This window comes from Pongo abelii, chromosome 16 (genome assembly GCF_028885655.2).
Source record: "Pongo abelii isolate AG06213 chromosome 16, NHGRI_mPonAbe1-v2.0_pri, whole genome shotgun sequence".
NCBI lineage: Eukaryota > Metazoa > Chordata > Mammalia > Primates > Hominidae > Pongo > Pongo abelii.
In genome coordinates this window covers 82832426-82854108 of record NC_072001.2, presented here as the reverse complement: position 1 = coordinate 82854108, position 21683 = coordinate 82832426, and the positions used below count along the sequence as shown (strand labels likewise).

General features: G+C 42.7%; 1 protein-coding gene across 5 annotated transcripts in view; it reads right to left on the bottom strand.

The window, feature by feature from the left end:
• Nucleotides 1-2635: 2635 nt before the first annotated feature.
• Nucleotides 2636-21683, bottom strand: part of MINAR1 (membrane integral NOTCH2 associated receptor 1) — a 62576-nt gene continuing 43528 nt past the window's right edge. For 2 of the 5 annotated variants that reach the window (XM_054531706.2, XM_063716263.1), the window contains exons 2-4: nucleotides 16560-18907; nucleotides 11641-11895; nucleotides 2636-6702 (exon numbers count right to left, since the gene is read on the bottom strand). In XM_054531706.2, the coding sequence (XP_054387681.1) occupies nucleotides 6505-6702; nucleotides 11641-11895; nucleotides 16560-18857 (2751 nt within the window). In that variant the 5' untranslated portion in view covers nucleotides 18858-18907 and the 3' untranslated portion in view covers nucleotides 2636-6504. Of the gene's footprint in view, nucleotides 6703-11202; nucleotides 11269-11640; nucleotides 11979-16559; nucleotides 18908-21683 lie in introns of those variants that run through there. The other 3 variants (XR_656767.4, XR_008513704.2, XM_054531707.2) reach the window with 3 other exon arrangements.

Here is a 21683-nt window from a genome sequence, read left to right as displayed (position 1 = left end):
TGGTGGGGAAGAAGCTAAATTAATGATATATTAAAATGCCTTATAATCACATATTGCATATTGATTTGTCCTCATAAGGAAGATAAACATTTTTTCTATAAGATTACTTATACATTATTTTCTTAATTCACTTTTTCAGAGCACTTTCAATTGAATTTCAGGCAAAATGCAATCTAGGCCTAGTCCAGCTAAATGCAAACTTTGGATATCTGGGTCTAAATTTTTTTATTGTAAAACTTAAAAGCATTCTTATATCCACCATTGTAGAGTTACTCTAACATTCTTCAAAATGTTATCAGAGACTTCTTGCTGTTTTTAGGTGTCAAGATATTAATTGCTTTTTACAATGTGCTGTGACTCATGCTTAAAGTAATCAATCACTTTTCTTTAATGACTCAAGCAGGGAAACCAGTGACATCTGTGAATAGTAGATGGGATAAAAGGAGCTGGACACACTCTTTCTTCAACATCTGCCATGATATGATTTCACAAGCAAGAAATGTGCCAAGGCTTCTGCCCAAGTAAGCTATTATTCATTGATTTCATTGTTGAGGAATGCCTTAATATGACTAGGATAGAAAAATTATGTTGATATGCTTATACAAGAAAAAAAAAGAACAGACCAAAGGAGAAGAATAAAAAGCCCAGGAAACCACAAAGACTTTCAAGCAGCTTTATGCCAAAGGGGAAAAAAATGATCTTTGTAATGAATGGTGCTGATCAGTGGATATCCAAACAGGCAAATAAACATACCTTCACCCCTTACTTCACACAAGCTACAACTATCAATTCTAGAAGTACAGGTTTAACTATGAAAAATAATAAAGTTTCTAGAAGAAACACAAAGCATCTTCATGACCTTGTAGTAAAGATTTCTTAAATAGATCCCAAACTCCCAATCATATTGGGAAAAATAATAATAAATTTCTATATTAAATTAAGAACTTGTATTTATTAGCCAGATGCAGTGGCTCACAGTAGCCTCCCAACGTGCTGTAATCCCAGCACGTTGAGAGGCCAAGGTGGGTGGATCCCTTGAGCTCAGGAATTCAAGACCAGCCTGGGCAACATAGTGAGACCTTGTCTCTACAAAAAATACAAAACAAACAAACAAACAAACAAATTAGCTGCACAAGGTAGCACACACCTGTAGTCCCAGCTACTTAGGAGGCTGAGGTGGGAGTATGGCTTGAGCCTGGGAGGCAGAAGTTGCAGTGGGCCAAGATCACACCACTGCACTCCAGCCTGAGTGACAAAGTGAGACCCTGTCTCAAAAAAACAAACTAACTAACTAACTAACTTTCATTTATCAAAAAGACACCAACATCAAGAAAGCAAAAACTACAGTTCACAGAATGGAAAGTAATATTTCCAATGTTTATCTAACAGAGAACATATTTCCATAATAAATAAATAAAGAATGTCCACAAATCAGTAAGAAAAAGACACAAATCCAATAGGAAACTGGGAAAAAAACATAAACAAGTACTTCACAAAATAGAATATCCAAATGGCCAATAAACATACTAAAAGATAGCAAATCTCATTAGTCATCCGGGAAATACAAATCAAAAACACAATGAGATAATACCATACAGAGTGAGTGGAATGGCTATAATGAAAGACAGATGATGCCAATTGTTGAGTAGGATGTAAAGAAGCTGGAACCCCCATAAATGCTGCTGTTGAGCATGTATATTGATAGCACCATATTTAAAAAGTTGCTGGCAGTATCTACTAAAGCAGTGTGTAGGCATATCTCATGACCTGGCAGTTTTACTCCTAGGGATATGCATTACAGAAATGCATGCATATGTTCACTAAAAGATATATACAAGAGGCCGGGTGTGGTGGCTCCTGCCTGTAATCCCAGCACTTTGGGAGGCGGAGGCAGGCCGATCACGAGGTCAAGAGATCGAGACCATCTTGGCTAACATGGTGAAACCCTGTCTCTACCAAAAATACAAAAATTACCTGGGCGTAGTGGCATGCACCTGTAGTCCCAGCTGCTCAGGAGGCTGAGGCAGGAGAATCACTTGAACCCAGGAGGTGGAGGTTGCAGTGAGCCAAGATCACGCCACTGCACTCCAGCCGGGGGACAGAGCGAGACTCCTCTGTCTCAAAGGAAAAAAAAAAGATATATACAAGAATATTCATAGCCCAAAGTGGAAGCTACCTGTCCATTCAATGGTAGAATGGAAAAATAAACTGTGGTACCTTCACAATGAGTTAGTGAAATAAGAATGAGAAAACTGCAACCACACATAACAACATGAACATCTCTCACAAACATCCCGCTGAAAGAGTGCAGACAGACACAAAAGAAAGAGTAGATACTGCACAATTACTCTTACATAAAGCTCAAAAACAGGCACAACTAATCTGGGGCCTCAGAAGTCATGATGGTGGTTTGTCATTTCAGCATTTTAACTGGAAGGGGCATGAGGGAGGCTTCTGGGATGTTTAAAGTTCTGAGACATTTTGCTCTAACTGCTGATTACATGTTCAATTTGTGAAATTGTTCAATTTGTGAGAAGTCATCAAGCTGGACACATGATCCTTGCATAAAACTGAACACTTATAATTTATGCATAAAATAAAATCTCACTGCAAGACGTTTTATATTTTTTTCGGTTTATTTTTGATTATATTTGGAGAGGCCAATTTTACATGATAGCTTCAAACCAACCATTGTACATTAACCAAATTTTACACAAGCCATTTGAAAAAAGATCTAAAAATGTGCTCAGTTGTTGGTATTATATAACATTTATCAAGCACCAAGAGTGTGCTGAGAGCTGTACAGAACAAACATAGAAAAGACACAGTCCCTGCCTTCAAGAATACCCATTCCTTCAGGATCTTGCACATAAACTTTCACCTTACATTCCACACTCTTTTATTCATAAGGCATAAATAAGGAAGTTTGTTGCATTTCTCATTGTTACTTAATAAATATTGAATACCCTTTTCCCCAATTATACCAACAATTACTCGTATCTTTGCCTTTAAATACAAATTTTCATAGTACAATATACAGTATATACTGATGTGGTATTCACACAATTGACCACAATATTCTTGCAGGTTGGTTATAATATGAAGCATGTTGAATTTCAACATTCACAAATTTTTATACCTCTTAACAAAATCTTTTACTGTTGGCAGAGCTTCTTCTGTTTTTTCTATTTCCAAAAAAAAGAAAACAACAAATGTGATGCCACTGCTCTTATCTTGATAACTTGTAAACAAAAACAGTACTGCCTTGATTCCAATAAGGGTATCAGAACTATGGCACAGATATTCAGAACAGTGATATTTAGCACATCTATTAAACTAGCCTTGCAGATATCAATCACATAGTTGCATGCCTTAAAATACTAACAATTTATGATCAGCTAGTAATGGATGATGTAAGTATGATTTACTTTACTGTATTTGCAGTTTAATGAAGGGGATACTGATATAAAATGTCTGAAAAATATGAGCGGGGAAATATTTTTTGCTTTTCTGCAAGGCTGTGTTCAAAACAAATTCAGATTAGAAGATGAAATGATTATGAATTTAATAATTGGCTAAGGATATTTACTTTCAAAATAATCTCTTAAATAATAACATTACTTTTAAAATGCAGGAAAAACGAAGTGAATTTTGATAATGTTGTAATTTTAGACTCAGGTACAAGAAATTATCCTTTATATAAAAATGCCAGAGTATGGTGGGAGATGGCACCCAGTACAGTAGAGAGGCCAGTCCATATGTTACCTGTGGGAACTCATTGCAACAGGAGGTGATGGGCAAAGATTAGAGAGATGGATAGATGTTTCCCTCCTAGCCAGACTCTGTCTTGCTCATTCTGCAAACTGAGGGAATAGAGGAGATAGGGTGAGTCTCAGGGTCAGGGAAGGAAGGCTGGGGTGAGCTTGGGGTCAATGGCAAGAAAGGCTCCAACTGTGAACCTCACCTTATATCTATCCCAAGACCCCAAGCATCCAATAGCTCCAAGCCATGGTAATGATTCATAACCTCAACATCAGACTTAGTATTATCAGGCTGAGGATGACCCCTTTCCAGAGAAACCCACCTTACTTTTGGCCTCCATTTTGCAATTTCCTGGATTATTACTAGGTCTAGATGTTTCCATCACGTGACAACAATGTTGAGTTGAATTTTAAAGCTACTTAAAGCTACTCTGGACTCAGAGCAAGACTGAATTTCTCTGACTACCTCTCCAGCTATGGAAAGTATAGAAGAATATTCTATAGAATCCTTTCATTTCCAAGCCTGAGGTGTGACTTACTTATAGTCATGCCCTCCCAAGGTAGCTAGGCACATGCCCAAATGGGGTCCACTAGGAATAGATTCACCAAGGGCAGTGAAAAAAGTGGTTTGGTCCAGCCTCGATGGTCCTACCTCTTAAATGGAAGATTTGGGGTGGATTTGACTAGATTTTTCTTATCCTGGGTAAGTACATCTCCACTCTTCTGCAAATCCAGAGCAAGAGGTTGGGAGCTACCTATCTCTGATGCCCTGGCACTTCATCTGTGATAAAGAGGAGAATTGTGGGGCTAGAATGTGGTGTAGTGTCTGCTGGTTGAGTGGTTAGGTGGAAAGGCAATGCCCAGAGTGGTAACCTAGTAGTCTCTTTGGGGTGAAAGAAACAACCTTATGTAATATGCCCCATTGAAAACAGAGCACCAAAGACTATAATTCTGATGACAGAGAGTAACATATATATTTTTTTCATTTTCAATTATAAATCCTCAGTTTTTCATACTAAGGCTTAATTTTTCGGTTACTGAAATTGAAAATCCATACATAAACATGATAATACAAATAGATAACATGAAGACTTCTAAAAATAAAGGTTCACCACAGATGAAAACATTCATCCCTCACTTGTTAACATAATAAAATTAACTGTCTACCCCTTAATGGTGAACAACAGAATTAGACACAGCAAGCTAAGCATTATTTGGGATTTTTCAGAATGGATGCTAGACTTCTATTGCTTTAAAAATTGAGATGCTCTCAAATCTCTCTTTTAGAAATTTATTATATCATACAGAGTGATTATACTTGCTACCAAAATCTATTTATATCCCACATTATCAAAAAATATATATAAGGTAGCTAGTTTCTGTCAATCCTTTTTTCTTTAACCTGTAACAAGACATTGGAATCAGATGCTGATAAGGATTCTTTCTGTTCCATTATTGTCAGAGCACCATTCGGCAGGTGGAAACAGATCAAATTTGGATGAAATTACAACAGCTTCTTTTACACTAAAGAAACCTTGCTCTCAAGTTATTTAACAGAGAAGACAATAAATGAAAATCAAGTATTTAGATAGACATATAGATAAGTGGTTAAATAGATAATATTTTTTGCACTGCTGACAAGTATTCAAAACTCTGAAGTAGGTGTTGGGGTAACTGAGAAGACCTCAGTGCCTTTATTATTATTATATTATTGAACAAGCTTTCAAAATCTTTTTAAAGCCATTGAAAATGGCAGATATTAGTGGTGCATGAAAACCATGGTTTACAGATAGAATGTCAACGTTTAGCCATTGTCTCTACTCTTCAAGGCACAAGGACAAGTTCCAAACTCTTCAACTCATGTATGAGAGGCAGAGCATCTGGTACCACCAGGAGATAGAAAATCAAGGAATAGACCCACACACCAAAGCAAGAACAGGAGATCCTTTGGAGTGGCCATGATTTTCAAATACTGACCTTACATCGTTAGCAAGCAGCTCCCCTACACTTTGGATTGAGGACGGGAAGGTCTCCTGGCCTGAATACCTTGGCCCATCATGCAGTCTGAGCATACTTCATTCCGCGCCTGACTTGGTAGTCCAGCTCCTTCTTACTCCAAGTGCAAGGAAGAAGGTCCAGAATGTTTCCATGAAGATCTGCAGTGATGCAGATACTCTCTGTCATGTTGATGACAAAAGGGCAAGAATGAAACGTCAGTAGCCCTTGATAAAAGTCGACAGAGAAGTAATACCCTTTAGGGACACACACACTGTTACTTCACCAGCAATGGTCTAAGAACATTATGGAAAAGAGAACCCACCTCTTTTCTTCTTATGTTGCTATTTCCCTTAGTTTCTTCTAAAGAGGCGTGTATTAAATATCTTCTGTATAACTTATTCCCCACCATGAAACATCATCAAAATGGAAAGAACCCAATTAATCTTCCTTTTTTGGCTTGGAATATTCAATTTGTATTTATTGATAGTCCATGATGTTCTTTTGGTAGGAAAAGATATTGCACTTCTAAAAATGCATCAGAGTGTAATTGAGTCAAAGCTAATAGGTAGGTAGATTTCTCACTAGAATGTATACCTTCTGAAAACCACCTTCATTCAGCATTTGTAGAAATGCCTCCATGATTTCATCTCTATTTCAACAAATTGTTGCCTCACTGCTGCAAGATTCTAAAATACAGACGATGACATCGGTAGTCATAAGTTCTACGTAAGGTTGCATTCTTAGCTCATGATTTCATTGTGCAGATGGGCACAACAATAACGAGGATGACGGTGCATGCCGCAGCAGCGATCAGAGCAGCTATCTTGCAGACCTTGGCTCGTCTGAATTCGGCTTCTTTACGTTTTAGTAATGAATCGTATCCTGGAGTATAAATGTCTTCCATCCAGTACTCTAAATTGTTTGGGTTTAAAGATTCTTGCGTCTAAAAGTGAAGAGAAGATGTTAGAAATACGGTGAATACTTGAAATCAGGTCAAAGACGTCCTGACAGTCATCACTCCTGAAGCACTTAAGTTGTCTGCAGCTGGGAGTTAGAGACTGTGTTGCATAACACTGCCCCACCAGCCCCATGCCTGAGGCAGGCTACTACAGGCTCATCCCACATATCACAGATTGCATGGACCCCTCCCTCACTAAAAATATCATGTTGGTTTTGACACAGAGAAACCTACAGGCTCAACCCACATATCACAGATTGCATGGACCCCTCCCTCACTAAAAATATCATGTTGGTTTTGACACAGAGAAACCCAAGGGTCTTTTATCTGTAAGCAAGCAAAATGGGGCTGAGACGAGCAAGACTCTAAACTTCAAGGGCATGCAACCAAGAGGCTGGCCCCACTGCAAGGGAAACAAGGAAAGTCACTGAAAAATGCTTTCTTCCAACAGGCTCTAAGAACCGATCTGCTTGAAACAAGGCACTCTTGAGTCTTGAAACATAGCACTCTGAGTCAATTCTTCTTTCTCAGAAAAGCTACTGAAAAATCAAAGGAACCTCCAAGATGAGCAGTTTAAACAAAACATAGACTATTTCAGCTTCAACCATTTATCTGCGCAGGTCATGCCACTGCTCAAAGTCAAGGTCTACCAACCCCATGGCAGACTGTTCCCATGCTAGACCTGCCTTGGCAATGGTTCCAGAGTCGGTGCAGCTTCCCCAAAGAGAGAGCCCCCACTGACATTTGTCTGCTGATCTCCCCAAGATTAATCAACTGTCATCAGGAGAAATACCATATTTAACCTGTATTTTCCATGAATCCTATTCCACGTTGACAGTTATAATCTATTTCCATGAAGAAAGGCAGTGTTCTCATTTTATGGCAAGCACTTAATAATATGAGTGTCACATAAAAGCAACAACACATTGCAATTCGAAGTGAGGTCATTTAAGTCTTTGAAATGCAAACAAAATATCCATTTTTAAGATTTTCTTAGATTGTTTAATGCTCATAAACATGGGGCATATTAAAAATTATTCATACACATATACAAACACAGGCTCAAAAAACAAACCTTTCAAAGTTTTAAAAAACTCAGTTGTACCATTTATTGATGGAACAGTGATGATTCTAATGCATGCTAGTAATTCTCTGCCTGACCTTCTAGATTCATTCTCTGTTTGTTTTTTTTTCATCTTGCTCTGTGCCCCTAGGAATATAACCTACATGGACACATCACGGGGGCTCCCCTGCCCTCAAGCTCCCATGGGGGTTCAGCCAATGAAGATAAGAAGAAAGAGAGATTGAAGTATTTATTCCCCCAGCTCCCTCCTGGCTGGGCTGCAGTTTGGCAGTTGCCCAGCTCCTATTGGACACCTGCTCTCAAAGCTGTGGGTCTCAGTGGGTTTCAGAAACAGCCCCTTTCCCTTGGCCCTTCAGATCCAAGGGTGGCAACAGCTTCCTACTGGTGCTGGTCTCTGTGTGCTTCACCAGCTATTGTAAAGAGTCCCCTCCTTAGCTACCCCTTTGAGCATGCCACCTGTCTGCTGCCAGGACACTGACAACCCGCAGGCCCTGCACCCCTCAGGCTTAACTATCTACCTGTTGCTCATAGTCGTCTAGCACAGGGGTAGACACACTATGGCCTGCAGACCGTATCTGACCTGCCACCTGTCTTTGTACAACCCTTGAACTAAGAGTGATTTTTTTCCATTTTTAAATAGTTGAAAAAAAATCAAAAGAATATTTTATGACATGAAAATTCTATGAAATGCAAATCTCAGTGTCCAAAAATAAAGATTTATGGGAACACAGCCACTCCTATTTGTTTCCAAATTGTCTATACCTGCTTTCATGCTACAATGGCAGAGTTGAGCAGTTGTGGGAGATTATAAGGCCCACAATGCCTAAAGGATTTACTATCTGGTCGTTTACAGAGAAAGTTTGCCAGCCCCTGTTCTAGAACATGCTATGCGACACTGTACAATGGAAAGAGAAGGGGATCTAGGCATCACAGAAAATCTTCCCGGTCCCTTCCCTTGCCGAGGCATAATGTTTAGAGACTGCTGTTGAATTTCTCAAGTTACATGGAAGGGTGGGAGGTGGTCCTGGATACTCAGGGCACCCAAAATAGAAACCAAGACACTCTCAATGTGGGAAAAGTCCTTATTGTGCAGGGTGCTCTGTCCAACCCTTCAGCCTTTGCAAGAAACTCCTGCATCCTCTGCTAGAGCCCCAGGAGCCTCTTCCCTTAGCTTCCCAGAGCAGTTCCACTGCTGCCGAACCCTGACTGTTGGACCGCCTCTTCCTCCTGCTTGAGCCACCAAAGCTCTGCTTGCCGCAGGCCCTTGGAGCCAGTCTGCTCTCCTTGGCATGAAAACATGAACACCCTTCAGCAGTTTAATAGGCACTAAAGAAAGGACAGATGGACCCAAGATGGGCATATTTTGCTGGAAGACTGGTCTGCAGAAGTGGCTGATGTGCCCCTAAAGGCTGGGTGCTGGTGGGGGGTCAGACCAGCAGCCCTCCCTACCATGGCACCTGGAAGTCAGGCTCAGCACACTATGGATAAAACAACCTGCTCTTCTCAGTCATCCTAGGGCTGGCCCAGAAGCCAAACAGTGTCTAAATGACACATCAGATTTTGTACTTTATTCCCTCCAGCTCAGACAGAAGGAAATTGGCTTTCTTTCATAGCTATATACACTATTATGGGCTGGGATTCAGTGTGTGAAATAAACTATTTTTAATTAGTTTTTTCAATAACTGTAAGCTGTAATCACACCAAGTAGAAGAGAGGTAATACTGAGGTTTCAAGGGACACAGGTGAGTGTATGCAGTTATTAATTAGCCCTGGCAAACACTGGAAAAAAGAACAGGGTCTGCACCTTTGCCTACGCCCTCAAGTGGGCACCACTGATGGTGAATGTATATCTCAACACAAAGGAACTCCGGGAAGATTGTCCAGACACCAACACTGCCCTAAGACTCTACTCGAGTCTCTGCAAAGAGATGAAAAGAAAAAAGGTTGTGCTTACTGCCTTCACCAAGCTCTCAAGGTTGGCTCTTTTTTGCTGTAAACACCCTCATATGGCTGTTGAACTCTCTACTTCCTCATATTTTAAGCAACTGGATACCTTCTCCTTTGGATTTTTAAGTAATGTCACCTAAAGCTCTGTAACCCCAATATCTATTTTTAATTTTATCTTTATGCTTATAAACATTGGTGCAGTTAAAGCTCACATATCTTTAGGGGGAAAATCTTCCAGCTCCCTCCCTGCAAACTTTGCAAAGATGTTTCTCAGTCTATGGCTCACTTAATTAATCTAACTCTTTCAAGGTCATCCAGTGATACTGGTGAAATATTCCACCGGGGGGAGAATCAAATCCCTGTCTAGCCTCCTTGCCTGCAGGAAGTTGACAGAAGAGGGATTGACCTGAAGGATCAAGGGGTATGCAGTACAAGTGGGAATGTAACATGCATGAGGTAAGTGGGTGAGGAAGGGCTCAGGGTTGCTCCTGATGCCCCACAACCCTCACTGTCAGGGTCTGGCCAGAGCTGCCCCTTCCCATACTTGCTGTCATTTAAAGCCCAAGATAAACAAATGTCATTGCAATCATTTTCTTTTGTAACATAAAACTCCACTAAACCCTTAACAATAGAAAAATGAAATGGCAAGGAAATTGCAGAAGAGAAAGAACATGAGACTTATTGCCAGATGGTCCAGTATGAATTTAGACTTGTCTGACCTGGGGCAAATTATTGAGCTTCCTGGGGCCTCAATTTCCTCATTTGTAAACTGAAGATGGTCATAGCCATTCCTGCCTCACAGGCCACTGTGCCTGGAACTGAGAGACTGTAAAAAGCACCATGCAAAGTTGATTGATTTCAGCATCACTGACCAGCCCCCAAGGGCCTTCTTTTTCAGTGCCTACTTGATGCCAGGTACTTTAAATATATTAATTCTTACAATGACTCACAAGCTGGATATTATTATGTCCATTTAACAGGTGGAAGGCCTGAACCTCAATCAGATGGAGTGAATGCTTCAGGTCACACAGCGAAGGAGTCCTGGATGAAAACCCAGTGCTACCAGAATGCAGTCTTTTCTCTCCACCACACTGCACCTCCCACAGCCCTCTGTTTTAGAGCAAGGCCATTTCAGGGAAGCCTTGCCATACTGATCACAGGCAGCTCTCACCAACTGTGCTTCAATTGCATGGTCATTCTAGAGCCTGGACGGAACGGGCACTCCTGGGGCTATGGCCTCGCTGCCTACGAAGCTAAGTGCACAGGTAGGGACAGGGTGCTTCCTTTGCTCCTGTGGTGATCTGGAGACACAGATCAACCCAGTGTGAATGGAACCAGGCAGAGCTGCCCACCAAAATAAAAGTATGGCCAAAACCCAGCCCTGCCTGTGTGTGAACAAAAGCATGCCCTCCAGCCACAACTGCATTCACAGAGCTTCCGGGGATGGCTCTTACCTGGGGCTGCTCCGTATGGAAACATAATCCATAGCTTGGCTCCCACAAATATGCTTATCCCACGTGCTACATATGGAAGGAGAAATCAGCTTGTATTTCATTAAACAGTTTGGCTCAGGTCTTGTGAGCAAATATTAGAATCTGCACTTGGTACAGAGTCGTAAATGCATTGTTAGCAAATCAGATGGCCGATAAAAAATACATAAATAAATCAAGCACTCCTACTGCTAAATGTTTACAAATACGCAAAACAACGATCCCCTTGTTAAAAGTCTCTTCTGCTCTATGATTTATTAAAGTTCTGAATTCCATGTTGGGGGCCCAGGGAATTGAAGGGTGTGGAAGTGGGCTGGCCGGTCTAAGCCGTCCGTGATCCATTCCTGCATTTGCCAGGGCACAGCTGGGCTTCCCCCCACCCAGGGACAGTGAGAGGCTCACCTGCAGGTCCAGGGCTGTCAGCTTGCCCTTGTCGCCCGCATTCCGTGCATACTCCTCAATGGTCCAAGAAGGTTGGCCCCGCTTCACCTCGGCCAACTCGGTCAGCCGCATGTCTGTGTACAGGGGGTTGCTCTTCATGTGGGCCTTGAGGGAGGCAGGATAGGGGTGAGGGCTGAACACCTGCTCCACCAGGAAGCCATCTTTGGGCTGCTTGGGCAGTCGGTGCTGTGGGGGAATGTCGTACTGCCTGTCTGCCTGCAGAGGGGCACAAAGAAGTCCAGACAAGTGGCACAGATGCCCTTGGATTTCACAGTGCAATTGAGCAGCCAGCAGCTTTCCTGTAGACATTCAGGTAGCAAAGTGCAGTTACTTCCAGGCAAATCGAAAATATGAAAGCATAGCCATATTGGGGGAAATTCTCTAGGAAAAGCTTATGATCATAATGTTACTAATATAAACTAACATTTCTGTGCCAGAAAAAAGTTATTTAATGTAATCTTTACGCCATCACTACCATTGTGAATCCCCATTGTACAGGTAGGAAAATGGAGCCCAGACTCAGTAACTTGCCGCGAGGCACACAGCTAGTAAGGGGTGGAGCTAGGATTTAAACCTGATCATCTGGCTTTAGAGAGTCGTTGTTTAACTACTGATATTAATGCCCCCTCTTTCTTTTACCATTTTGCACGGGGTACAGATGAGTAAAAGATATGGGTCCTTTCCTCAAGGAACTCACTGAAAACCCTGATGCTACACTGCTTCTTTGGAAGGAAGCAGCGGAGTCAGAAAGCACTTGTTGGGAGCCTCTAGTTATTTTCCCAGGCAGCAGATGGGCCCCTGTCAGAGGGGATACGGCCTTCAGGATAAGAGAGAAGTCTGGGCAGCAGTGTGGAGGTAGGAAGGTGCCTAAAACTGGTGGCAATAATTAACATTCTCAGTCCTTGAAATGCCACCAAGGGTGTCTGCTCTCAGTATACCTGTTATAAGACTGGGTCAGTGCTCATTATGTGACCTCTTAGAACTGTGTTCAGACCCTTCAGCCAGCATTTGTGCCTTTGAACTATAGCCGCCTGTTTGCCTGTCTGGCTCCTCCGCTAAACTATGAGTTCCTTAAAGGCCAGGGATCATTTTGTTTACCTTTTAATCCCCTTCTCCAGCAAAATAATACCACCAAGTAGAAGACACTCCATGAATATTCATCAGAGGGTTAGAGGCCAATTATATGAAGTCATGTGTATGGAACAGAGAGCAAAGAAGTTGTGTTATCTCAGTAATAGCAAGAGAAAAAGGAAAAAAGAAGAATATGAGTCAAGGTTTATGTACAGAAGGAAGAGAAGGAGAATGTTTAGGTGTGATGTGAGTTGATGTGCAAGAACGTGGTTGGGCACATGTGGTGTATGTGTGTGACTGTGTGGCTTATACACTTGCATAGGGACTGGAAGCACACCTGGTGTATGTGTGTGAGTGTGTGGATCATATGCTTGCATAGGGGCTGGAAGCACACTTGTATGTGTGTACGTGTGTGAGTGTGTGGGTCATACACTTGCATAGGGGCTGGAAGCACACGTGGTGTATGTGTGTACGTGTGTGAGTGTGTGGATCCTGCACCTGCATGGGGACTGGAAACACATCTCCACCTACCAGCAAACCCAACCCATTGGCTGTTACCCAAATAGAGCATAACATTTGGCTATTCCAGACCATCAAGACTGCTGACACTGACACAGAGAACACAGGATAAACCCACACAAGAAAATGAGGTTCCCTCTTATTTTCTAACTTATCAAAGCCAAGTATCTTCTAAGACACTTCACCAGTTTTTGCTCATCACTACCACCGAACACTCAGAGAGCTCCTATTGCATGCAGAGTCTGCACCAAGCTGGGAGGAAGGGGAGATGGTGATAATAATAACTACAATGGTAGCCACTGCAGGCATAATTGCAATTAACCAAGGGCTATGTGTCCACCACTCTGCTCAGTGCTAAACAGGCATTGTCTTCATTTCATCTTCTCATTAAAATTCTGAGGTTGTAACTATTATTATCCCTAGTATGGATGTGGAAACTCAGGTCAGAGAGGTTAAGAGACTGACCCAATGTCAGACAGCTGGTAAGTGGCAGAGCCAGGATTTGAAACTGTTTTCACTTCTAAGATGGAAAGTTTCATTGCTGCCCATGCCTGTTCGTATCACTGAGTTTGTGTTCTCACTGGACAGTCAATATATATACATAATACGTATTTTCAATAAAAGTTTGCATCCACTATGTCTGAACAAACAGGATTAAGGGCTGGAGACCAGCAATAAGCCCTAGGAAAGCTTACAGAGACTTATGAAGTAAGGGGCCTTGAGGGGAACATAGGACTTAGATCAGTACAGGGGAGGTGGACCAGAGAGTCTTGGTGGAGGATTCACATAAAGAAGAGTTTGACAGTGAAATAGGGCCTGGCCGTCATAGGTGCTCAATTAGTGTTTACTGAATGGGTGAACAAATGAATGAGCATGGCTATTTTGAGGCAAAACAGGAAGACTCATCAAGGTAGAGCAGGGTCCAGTCAAGGTATGACAGAGCCTTCTAGTTGAGTTGTGAAGGCCTGGCTAAGAAGTTTGCAACTCTTTGCAGAGGCAAAGGAGAGTCAAAGAAGAGTGGGGAATAGGGGGCCTTCGCAACCACAGAGAGTGGCATTTTAGGAAAGCGAATGCAGCAGTGGCCCATGAGATGAGATGGAAGGTGGAGAATGTGCCCAAGCATCCTCGGTAGGGAAAGAGCCTTGACTCAAGGTAGAGGTGTAAATGGAAAAGAAGGCAGAGTTGCAAAAGACATGACAGAAGGCAAATCCATAGGGTCTGGTAGCTACGCTGGACAAAGTGAGCCCAAGAGGAGGGACCAGAGGGGCTTCTTCAGTTTGGAGGATTGCTAGAATGCTGACCCCATCCTCACCCCTCCCAGAATGGAAATAGTGAGAGGGAACACTGGTTTTAAAGGAACAGAAAAGCCTGCTTTGGGAACTGTAGATTTTGACTTGTAGGCAAGACATTTAGGGGAAACTGGCCTTCAGCAGTTTGACATACGCAACCAAAGCTCCAAAGGCGGGCCGGGTCTGGTCACTACCATGGGAATCACCATCCCCAAGGTGGTGAGAGCCACAAGCCAGGAAGGAGAAATGAGGTTGCAGAAGGGGACAAAATAAAGAGAATGCATCCCCAGTGTTAGCAACTTTGTGTTAGGCCTGTCGAGCGGATCTGACTCAAGCTTGCGTCTGCTCATTCCTGCTGGCTTTGTGAAGCTTTGACATTTGATAGGTGGGAGGCATGGCTGGTTCAGTTTAACCTGATATTTCTACAGAAGCACCTAACAATTTGAGTTCTCTAAATGGCCACTGTTCAATGACATCTGAAACCCAAAGCACCAGAAACCTGGCCAGACCCTGGCAGCTAAGAGACAGTGACAATAGAACCCAAGGGGAGGACTGGATCTGGGCATCTTGTGCCCAGCACATATCAAACTCTGGATCCTCTCCAACACCACATGCGGTAAGCCGCTCCAGAAGTGCAGAGCAGTAACCAGCAGACACCAGAGATTTATTTAAAATCAGGAAAAAAAAAAAAAAAAGCCTTCTTCTACTCCCTCCCCTCTTTGGACCCTGAAAATTTCCTTAAAACCCAGTTTTACAAGCTTTTCCTTCTCAGCACCATTTGAGGAGCTTGGCCTCCTCCCCGGCTTTGAATGTCTGTAGCTCACACCACTGTCACTCTCTGACAACGCAGACCTTGGAGACCTCAGGAGCAGGGCCTTGTCTGACCACTGACCTTTTAGAAGCAGGACATGAAATGGAGACAAGCAACAAACTGAAGTTGCATCACCTTGGCCAGAAAGGGGTCACTGTAACCCAGTTAGAATGAACAGGATCGGCCACAGGTCCCATGGAAACAAACCATCCTTACTGCAGGGGGTGAGAGAAAGAAAGGATTCAAGTGTATGTGTGCACAATGATTCTAGGACTGAGGAAGTGAAGTCGGCTATAAACATGCAAAAGCACTGAGCTTACGTGAAAGAGCCTCCAACAAACAACAGTGTAGAGAAAAAAACTAAAAAGGAAAGGAAGACACCAGATTAAGAGTTGCTGTCTTTGCGTGGTGGAACTATGAATGACTTTCTTATCTTTTTTTTTTTTTTTTTTTTGAGACAGAGTCTTGCTCTGTTACCCAGGCTGGAGTGCAGTGCGTGATCTCAGCTCACTGCAACCTCTGCCTCCTGGGTTCAAGCAATTCTCCTGCCTCAGCCTCCCAAGTAGCTGGGACTACAGGCTCGTGTCACCACACCCGGCTAATTTTTTTACATTTTTAGTAGAGATGGGGTTTCAACATATTGGCCAGGCTGGTCTCAAACTCTTGACCTCATGATCCTATTTATCTTCTTTACTTCCTAACCATCAATTTATTTTATAATGAAAAAAACCTCATACTTAAAAAGGAACATCACACATACAATGAAGTCCATGAAAGGGATGTATCAGCTAGCACCCTTTTCAGTATTTTCCCTTGTGTACCTGGCCTGCATCCTGCTATTTCAGAAAGGACAGGAAGATATCCTTGGTGATGCTTGCCTGCTCTGACATGTTCCCCATTCTATGAAAATCTGTTCTCACACCACCTGTCCAATGAATCCCAACCCTATGTTCTGCTGTCGGCAACATCACAGCATGTGCTCCTCCTAGCTGATGGATAACCTGGCGGAACACACGACCTGCCTATGTTGTCCTCTCTATTCCAAAGCGAAAACCCTTCCAAACCTGGAAGGATGACTGGCACACAGAGGCCAGGCCTCTTGCCTGTTTGACGCCATGTTCAAGGCTTTGAAATACACCAGGGCTATGATGAATCTGGTGCCCAATTACGTGAACTTAAATTTAAATTACCTCTTTAGATTTCCGATGCCAGTCTTTATTATCTCCTGGGCCTGTGTCTTTTATCTCCTCCTCATTGAGGCCCACACGGTTGGTGTAAGTGATGGTGCGCCAGTCTCTGGGCGAGTTGGAAATGCTGGCAATTTTGGACTCTGTGGCACTGTTCTCCTCTGTTAGGGACCTAGAGGATGGCCTGGTGAAGAGGCTTTTTTTTAAGGCCTTGACCCGCAGGCTTTCGCTGTTGCTCCCGCTAGCATCGGAGCAGCACCAGTCAGGATTGTTCTCTAGTTTGTGTCCGTGGGAGCCACTGTGTGCATGGAACATCCGGGGAGAGGCACTGTCATCAGACGGAGCCTCGCTCGTCAAGGAGTTCAGATCTATCTGCATGCTCACCTTCTCAGGCTGTTGCATTTTCTGGTCCAATTTATTTAGTTTGCCCAAGACCTGGGAGATTTCCTCACGGACACCCGACAGGGATTCCAGCTTCCGTTCGATTTCACCGATCCTGAGCACCAGTTTGCACACACTGGTCTTCAGCTCTTCTTCCGAATGGTGGGTGTTTTCAGGCCGGTTGCCCTTGTCTCCCTTGCTGTTGGGGACCCCATTGGCAATTTTGGTTAAGTTGTGCTCAGGGGAACTGTCGCAGTCTGACTTATGGAGCTGAGACAAGGACCCTGTGCTGTTGTAGCAAGACGACTGTATCACTCCCGTGGAGCCACTGATGCTCATGTCATCAAGAAATCGGAAAATGTCACTGATGTCATCGCTGACAATTTCTGAGTCATCGTCTGAGTGCTTCATGGTGTGCCTGTCACTGTACTTGCCCTGACCGGAGGTGCACAGGTCTCTGCATTTCTTGGGCTCCAGCACATGCTCAGTCTGGGTGCCCACGCTACTGGTGTCTGAGCTGAGCTGCCCACTGGTGCAGTTAATGCTCTTGTCTTTAAACTTTTTGACTGGTTCGTGCTTCTCCAGGTCAACAGGGGATGAGATCTCTTTAGATTTGAGCCCGTTTGGTTTTGCCACATAAGCAATGGGGAGAATTGGCTGTTGATCCTTTGGTGCAAGGTAAGTCGGGCGCCTGTCTGGGGCTGGGAAATTGGGAGTCTGGCTACCGGCATTTGGATAGCGTAGCTTCTCCTCGGAGGGATTTCTATTGAAAAAGGACCGTTCAAAGTCAGGAACTTCCTCCGTGTTTAGGCTCCAGCTTTTGGCTGGCCAGGGAGTCTGCTTGTTGGGCCTCCCTGGACAGCGCCTAGCTTCTTGGGTTCCCATCACAGGAGTGGGCCCAAAATATGTAGAGGTTTGAAGGTCGTCTAAGCTTTCGTGCTTTGCTCGCCTTTTGTCAGGAACCGGGGAATACACCGGATTCAGGTACTGGCTGTTATAGGGCATTTCAAAGCTGTGGTTGAAGAAGGGTGGCTTGTGGGGTTCCTTTCGACTCTGGAGTTCCCTGTGCTCATTCTCTGCTTTGCTGACGGGGCCAACCAAACTGGGGGACACTGCCATCAAATTGTGAAAATCCTCTTTGAAGATATTCCTTTTCTGGACACAGGACTGGACCACAAATGGCTCCTCATTGGAAATGAAGGTCTCCTTGATGCTCTGGTTGATGGGCAGGGAGTCCTGGTCTGAAATGGACTCGTTTTCGATGTTCATGGGGAAGTAGGTCCTCTGCATCTCACAGGGCTGAGGGCTGGTCACAGAGTACGGAGCCAGGGCCTGCAACCTGTCCAGGGAAGCAGCGCGGTTTTTCACCTCTTTGCTAACTCCCAACAGGAAGTTAGGCTCAGAGGCAGGGACAAACTGCGGGCAGTCCTTGCAGTCCATCTTCCGGCACTTGGACGACTGCCTGGTGGGGTAGCCCCGGCTGAAAGACCTCTCACTCAGCTCACAGTTCAGGGGCTCACACTCAGCTGCATTGCAGATCTCTGTGTCCGACCTGCATGATTCAAAGGATGCCTCCTTCTTGCACACCTTCTGGCGGCTCGTAGGCAGCTTCTCCTTGGCAGCCCCGCCATTCATTTGGATCAGGTTGAATATCGTCACAATATCTGCTGCCACCATGATTTTCTTTGATTGCTGGTTATTCACAGTGCATTTCATCTTGTCTTTGAATAGCGTGGCTGGAAAATTGGGATCAAGACAAGCTGTGTAGAAGAGCACACTTCTCAGTTTGGCAAGCTGCGACAGGTCGAACCGGGCACAGAGAGATTTGCACAGGTCCTGATAAGAAACGGTATTTTGCTTGCTGTCCAGTTCCTCCAAGATCTTCACCAAGAAGAGGGAAGTTTCCTGACTGGTCTCCATGATCTATTACTTGAAGAGCTCTCTGACTACACTGAAACTTCAGGTCAGTTCTGTGGTTGCAATATCGAGAAAGGGAGGAGGAAAAGAGGATTATAAACACCAGTGGAGTTTGAAGTCAAGCTTCTTATAAACCATATAAAGAAATACAAAGAAAAACATTTTAATGATTAAAAATGTAGCAAGGACAGTAAAAATATTCATAACATTCGATTTAGTAATTCCCTTCCCGGGAATCTACCTTAATGATCAATAAAAATTATGCTTAAAGGTGTTCACTATGATGGCACTTATAATAATGAAAAAGCAAAACATCTTAAATATCCAAATAGGAGAATACATAAACATGTTATGATATACCATAAAGTTTTACAAACATTAAAACTACATTAATGTACATTCTTACAATGGAATACTACTCATCAGCAAAAAAGAACAAACCACTAGTACATGCAAGGACGTGGATGAATCTCAAATGTATTGCGTGTGGGTGGAAGAAGCCAGAGTCAGAAGGTACATCCTCCACTGCATGATTCCATCTTAATGACATTCTGGAAGACAGATCAGTGGTTGCCAAGAGCTGGATGTGAGGAGGAGGGCTGACCTCAAAGGGGCACAGAAAAGTTTTCCTAAATGATATAATTGTCCTACATCCTGGTTGTGGTGGTGGTTACATGACTGTGGGCATTTGTCAAAACTCACAGGATTCTAAACTAGAAAGTGTAAGTTTTACTGTACATAAATAATACCTCAATTTAGAAATTACATAATGAAGACTTTTCATAACAAAACTATGATATAATATTGAGCGAAAAAATATGAAAATAAATCTGTATAAGATCATAATGGTATAAAATTATGCATTCTTGAAAACAAAAATGAAAGAAAATAATGTGCACTAAGATGCTAATAGTGGTTAAGTTCGAATTGTAAATATGGATTTTTTTCTGAATTAGTAATCTCTCTTCCCTAATACTTTATTATGTAAGTTTTCAAATATACAGCAAAGTTGAAAGAATTTTATAATGAACACTAATATACCCAAGATCTGGATTCTCCATTAATATTTTACTTTATTTGCTTTATTACGTATCTATCCATATATTCATCATCAAGCTTTCTTATTTTTTTGATTCACTTCAGAGTAAATTGCAGACATCTGTACACTTCTTCCAAATACTTCATCATACATATCATTAACCCAATTCAAAAATTGTTCACAGATTTTAATATAAAATGTATGTACAATGAAGTTCACAAATCTTAAGGGTGCATTGGCTGATGTTTCAACAATTATGTATGCCTGTGTAGAAACCGAAGCCCCTATAAAGAACTAGAATGTTCCCATTGCCCCAGAAAGTTTCCTCGTGCCCTTTTCTGTTCAACCACTGTTATTTTTATAGGTTTTTTTTTTTATCATTTCCCATCTTTTCTAAAATCCTTACAATGAGCATTTGTTATTTTGTAAGCACCAAACAATAATAAACTTTACTTTGAAATTGAACAAAAACACTACATTAACAGATCTTGGATGGTAAAATTAAAAATACCAAACCAAACATTTAACAAAATTTCATTAGAGAAGGTGAAGCCCTTGGTTGATAAACATAGATGCAGGTTCTAAGACTTACAGAGACACATCAGATTACACAATGTGTTCATTTCCCTGGTCGCATACTGCTTAGAAAATTTGTATTTTGATAACTGATTTGTTGATTTTAAAGTTAACACAGTTCACATGTATCCGACCCATTTTCTAAGGGAATAGTATATTTTCTTTGGATTAAATTTTAGCAGCTCGAGGTAATGAGCTTTCTCTCCGTCCTGAAGGCAGCCACTCCCAATAGGCTTCTATAAACATTAGCCTGGTTTCTCCCATGAATGTCTGGAGGGATATGCAGAGACCAGTGGTTTGCATTTTCTTGCAAGGAAAAGGAAACAAACCCTTGACAGGTTCTGTTCCTGCCCAGAACAAGTCACCGGGAAACCCATTTCTTCCCACCCCGCCCCAGCCTTCCAATCCATCTGATGGATCTGTGTCCAAATGTTCTGGCTTGTTAAAGGTGGGGACAACCTGCCACAAGGGGTCTCAAGTAAACGAATGGGTATAGATATCAGAGCACAGGACCAGTGAATGTAATTTTGGGAACAGCAACTACAACTCATGCATATATTTTATAGTTTGGGTGACACGAAGCCCTTTCAGGACTTCCAAGCTAATCTCATGTGTGTCCTACCATGCACCTCCCAGGAAAACCCAACACTTTGCTTCTCTGGGAAGATTTCTCAACTTTCTATCCTACTTTGCATGGCAAAGGAAATCCCAGGTCAAAAACCCTACTTGGAAAACCAAGGCCCAGTGTCTCCTGAAGTGAATAAAAGAAGTACAAACAAATATGGTAAGCCTGAGTTATATTTTATCAAAACTGAAATTACGAGGTCTGTGGATGGAAACAGGTACATGTGATGATCAGTTATCATAGAGAAACCGCACCCAGATTTCCTACAATGCACCAACAAGAACCAGAGAGGAAGAGCAAGAGCAAGAGCAGAGATTGAAAAATCGGTTTCCAGGCTCTGCAGCAGTGGAACAGGATCCAGCCTCCAGCATGAAGCCCTCAGCAGTCTACCTTATTTGACCACACAAACAACTGTGTAGGGCAGGAAGAGTACCCCCATGTCACAGATAAGGAAACTGAGGAACTCAGAGAGGAAGTAACTGTATAATCCAGAGAAGTGACATTAGTTGCTGGGGATGCAGTATGGGGTTAGGGGCCCAAGTGGACTCCAACCCAAGTCTTCTAACGCTATTGAAGGGGCACTAGGCTC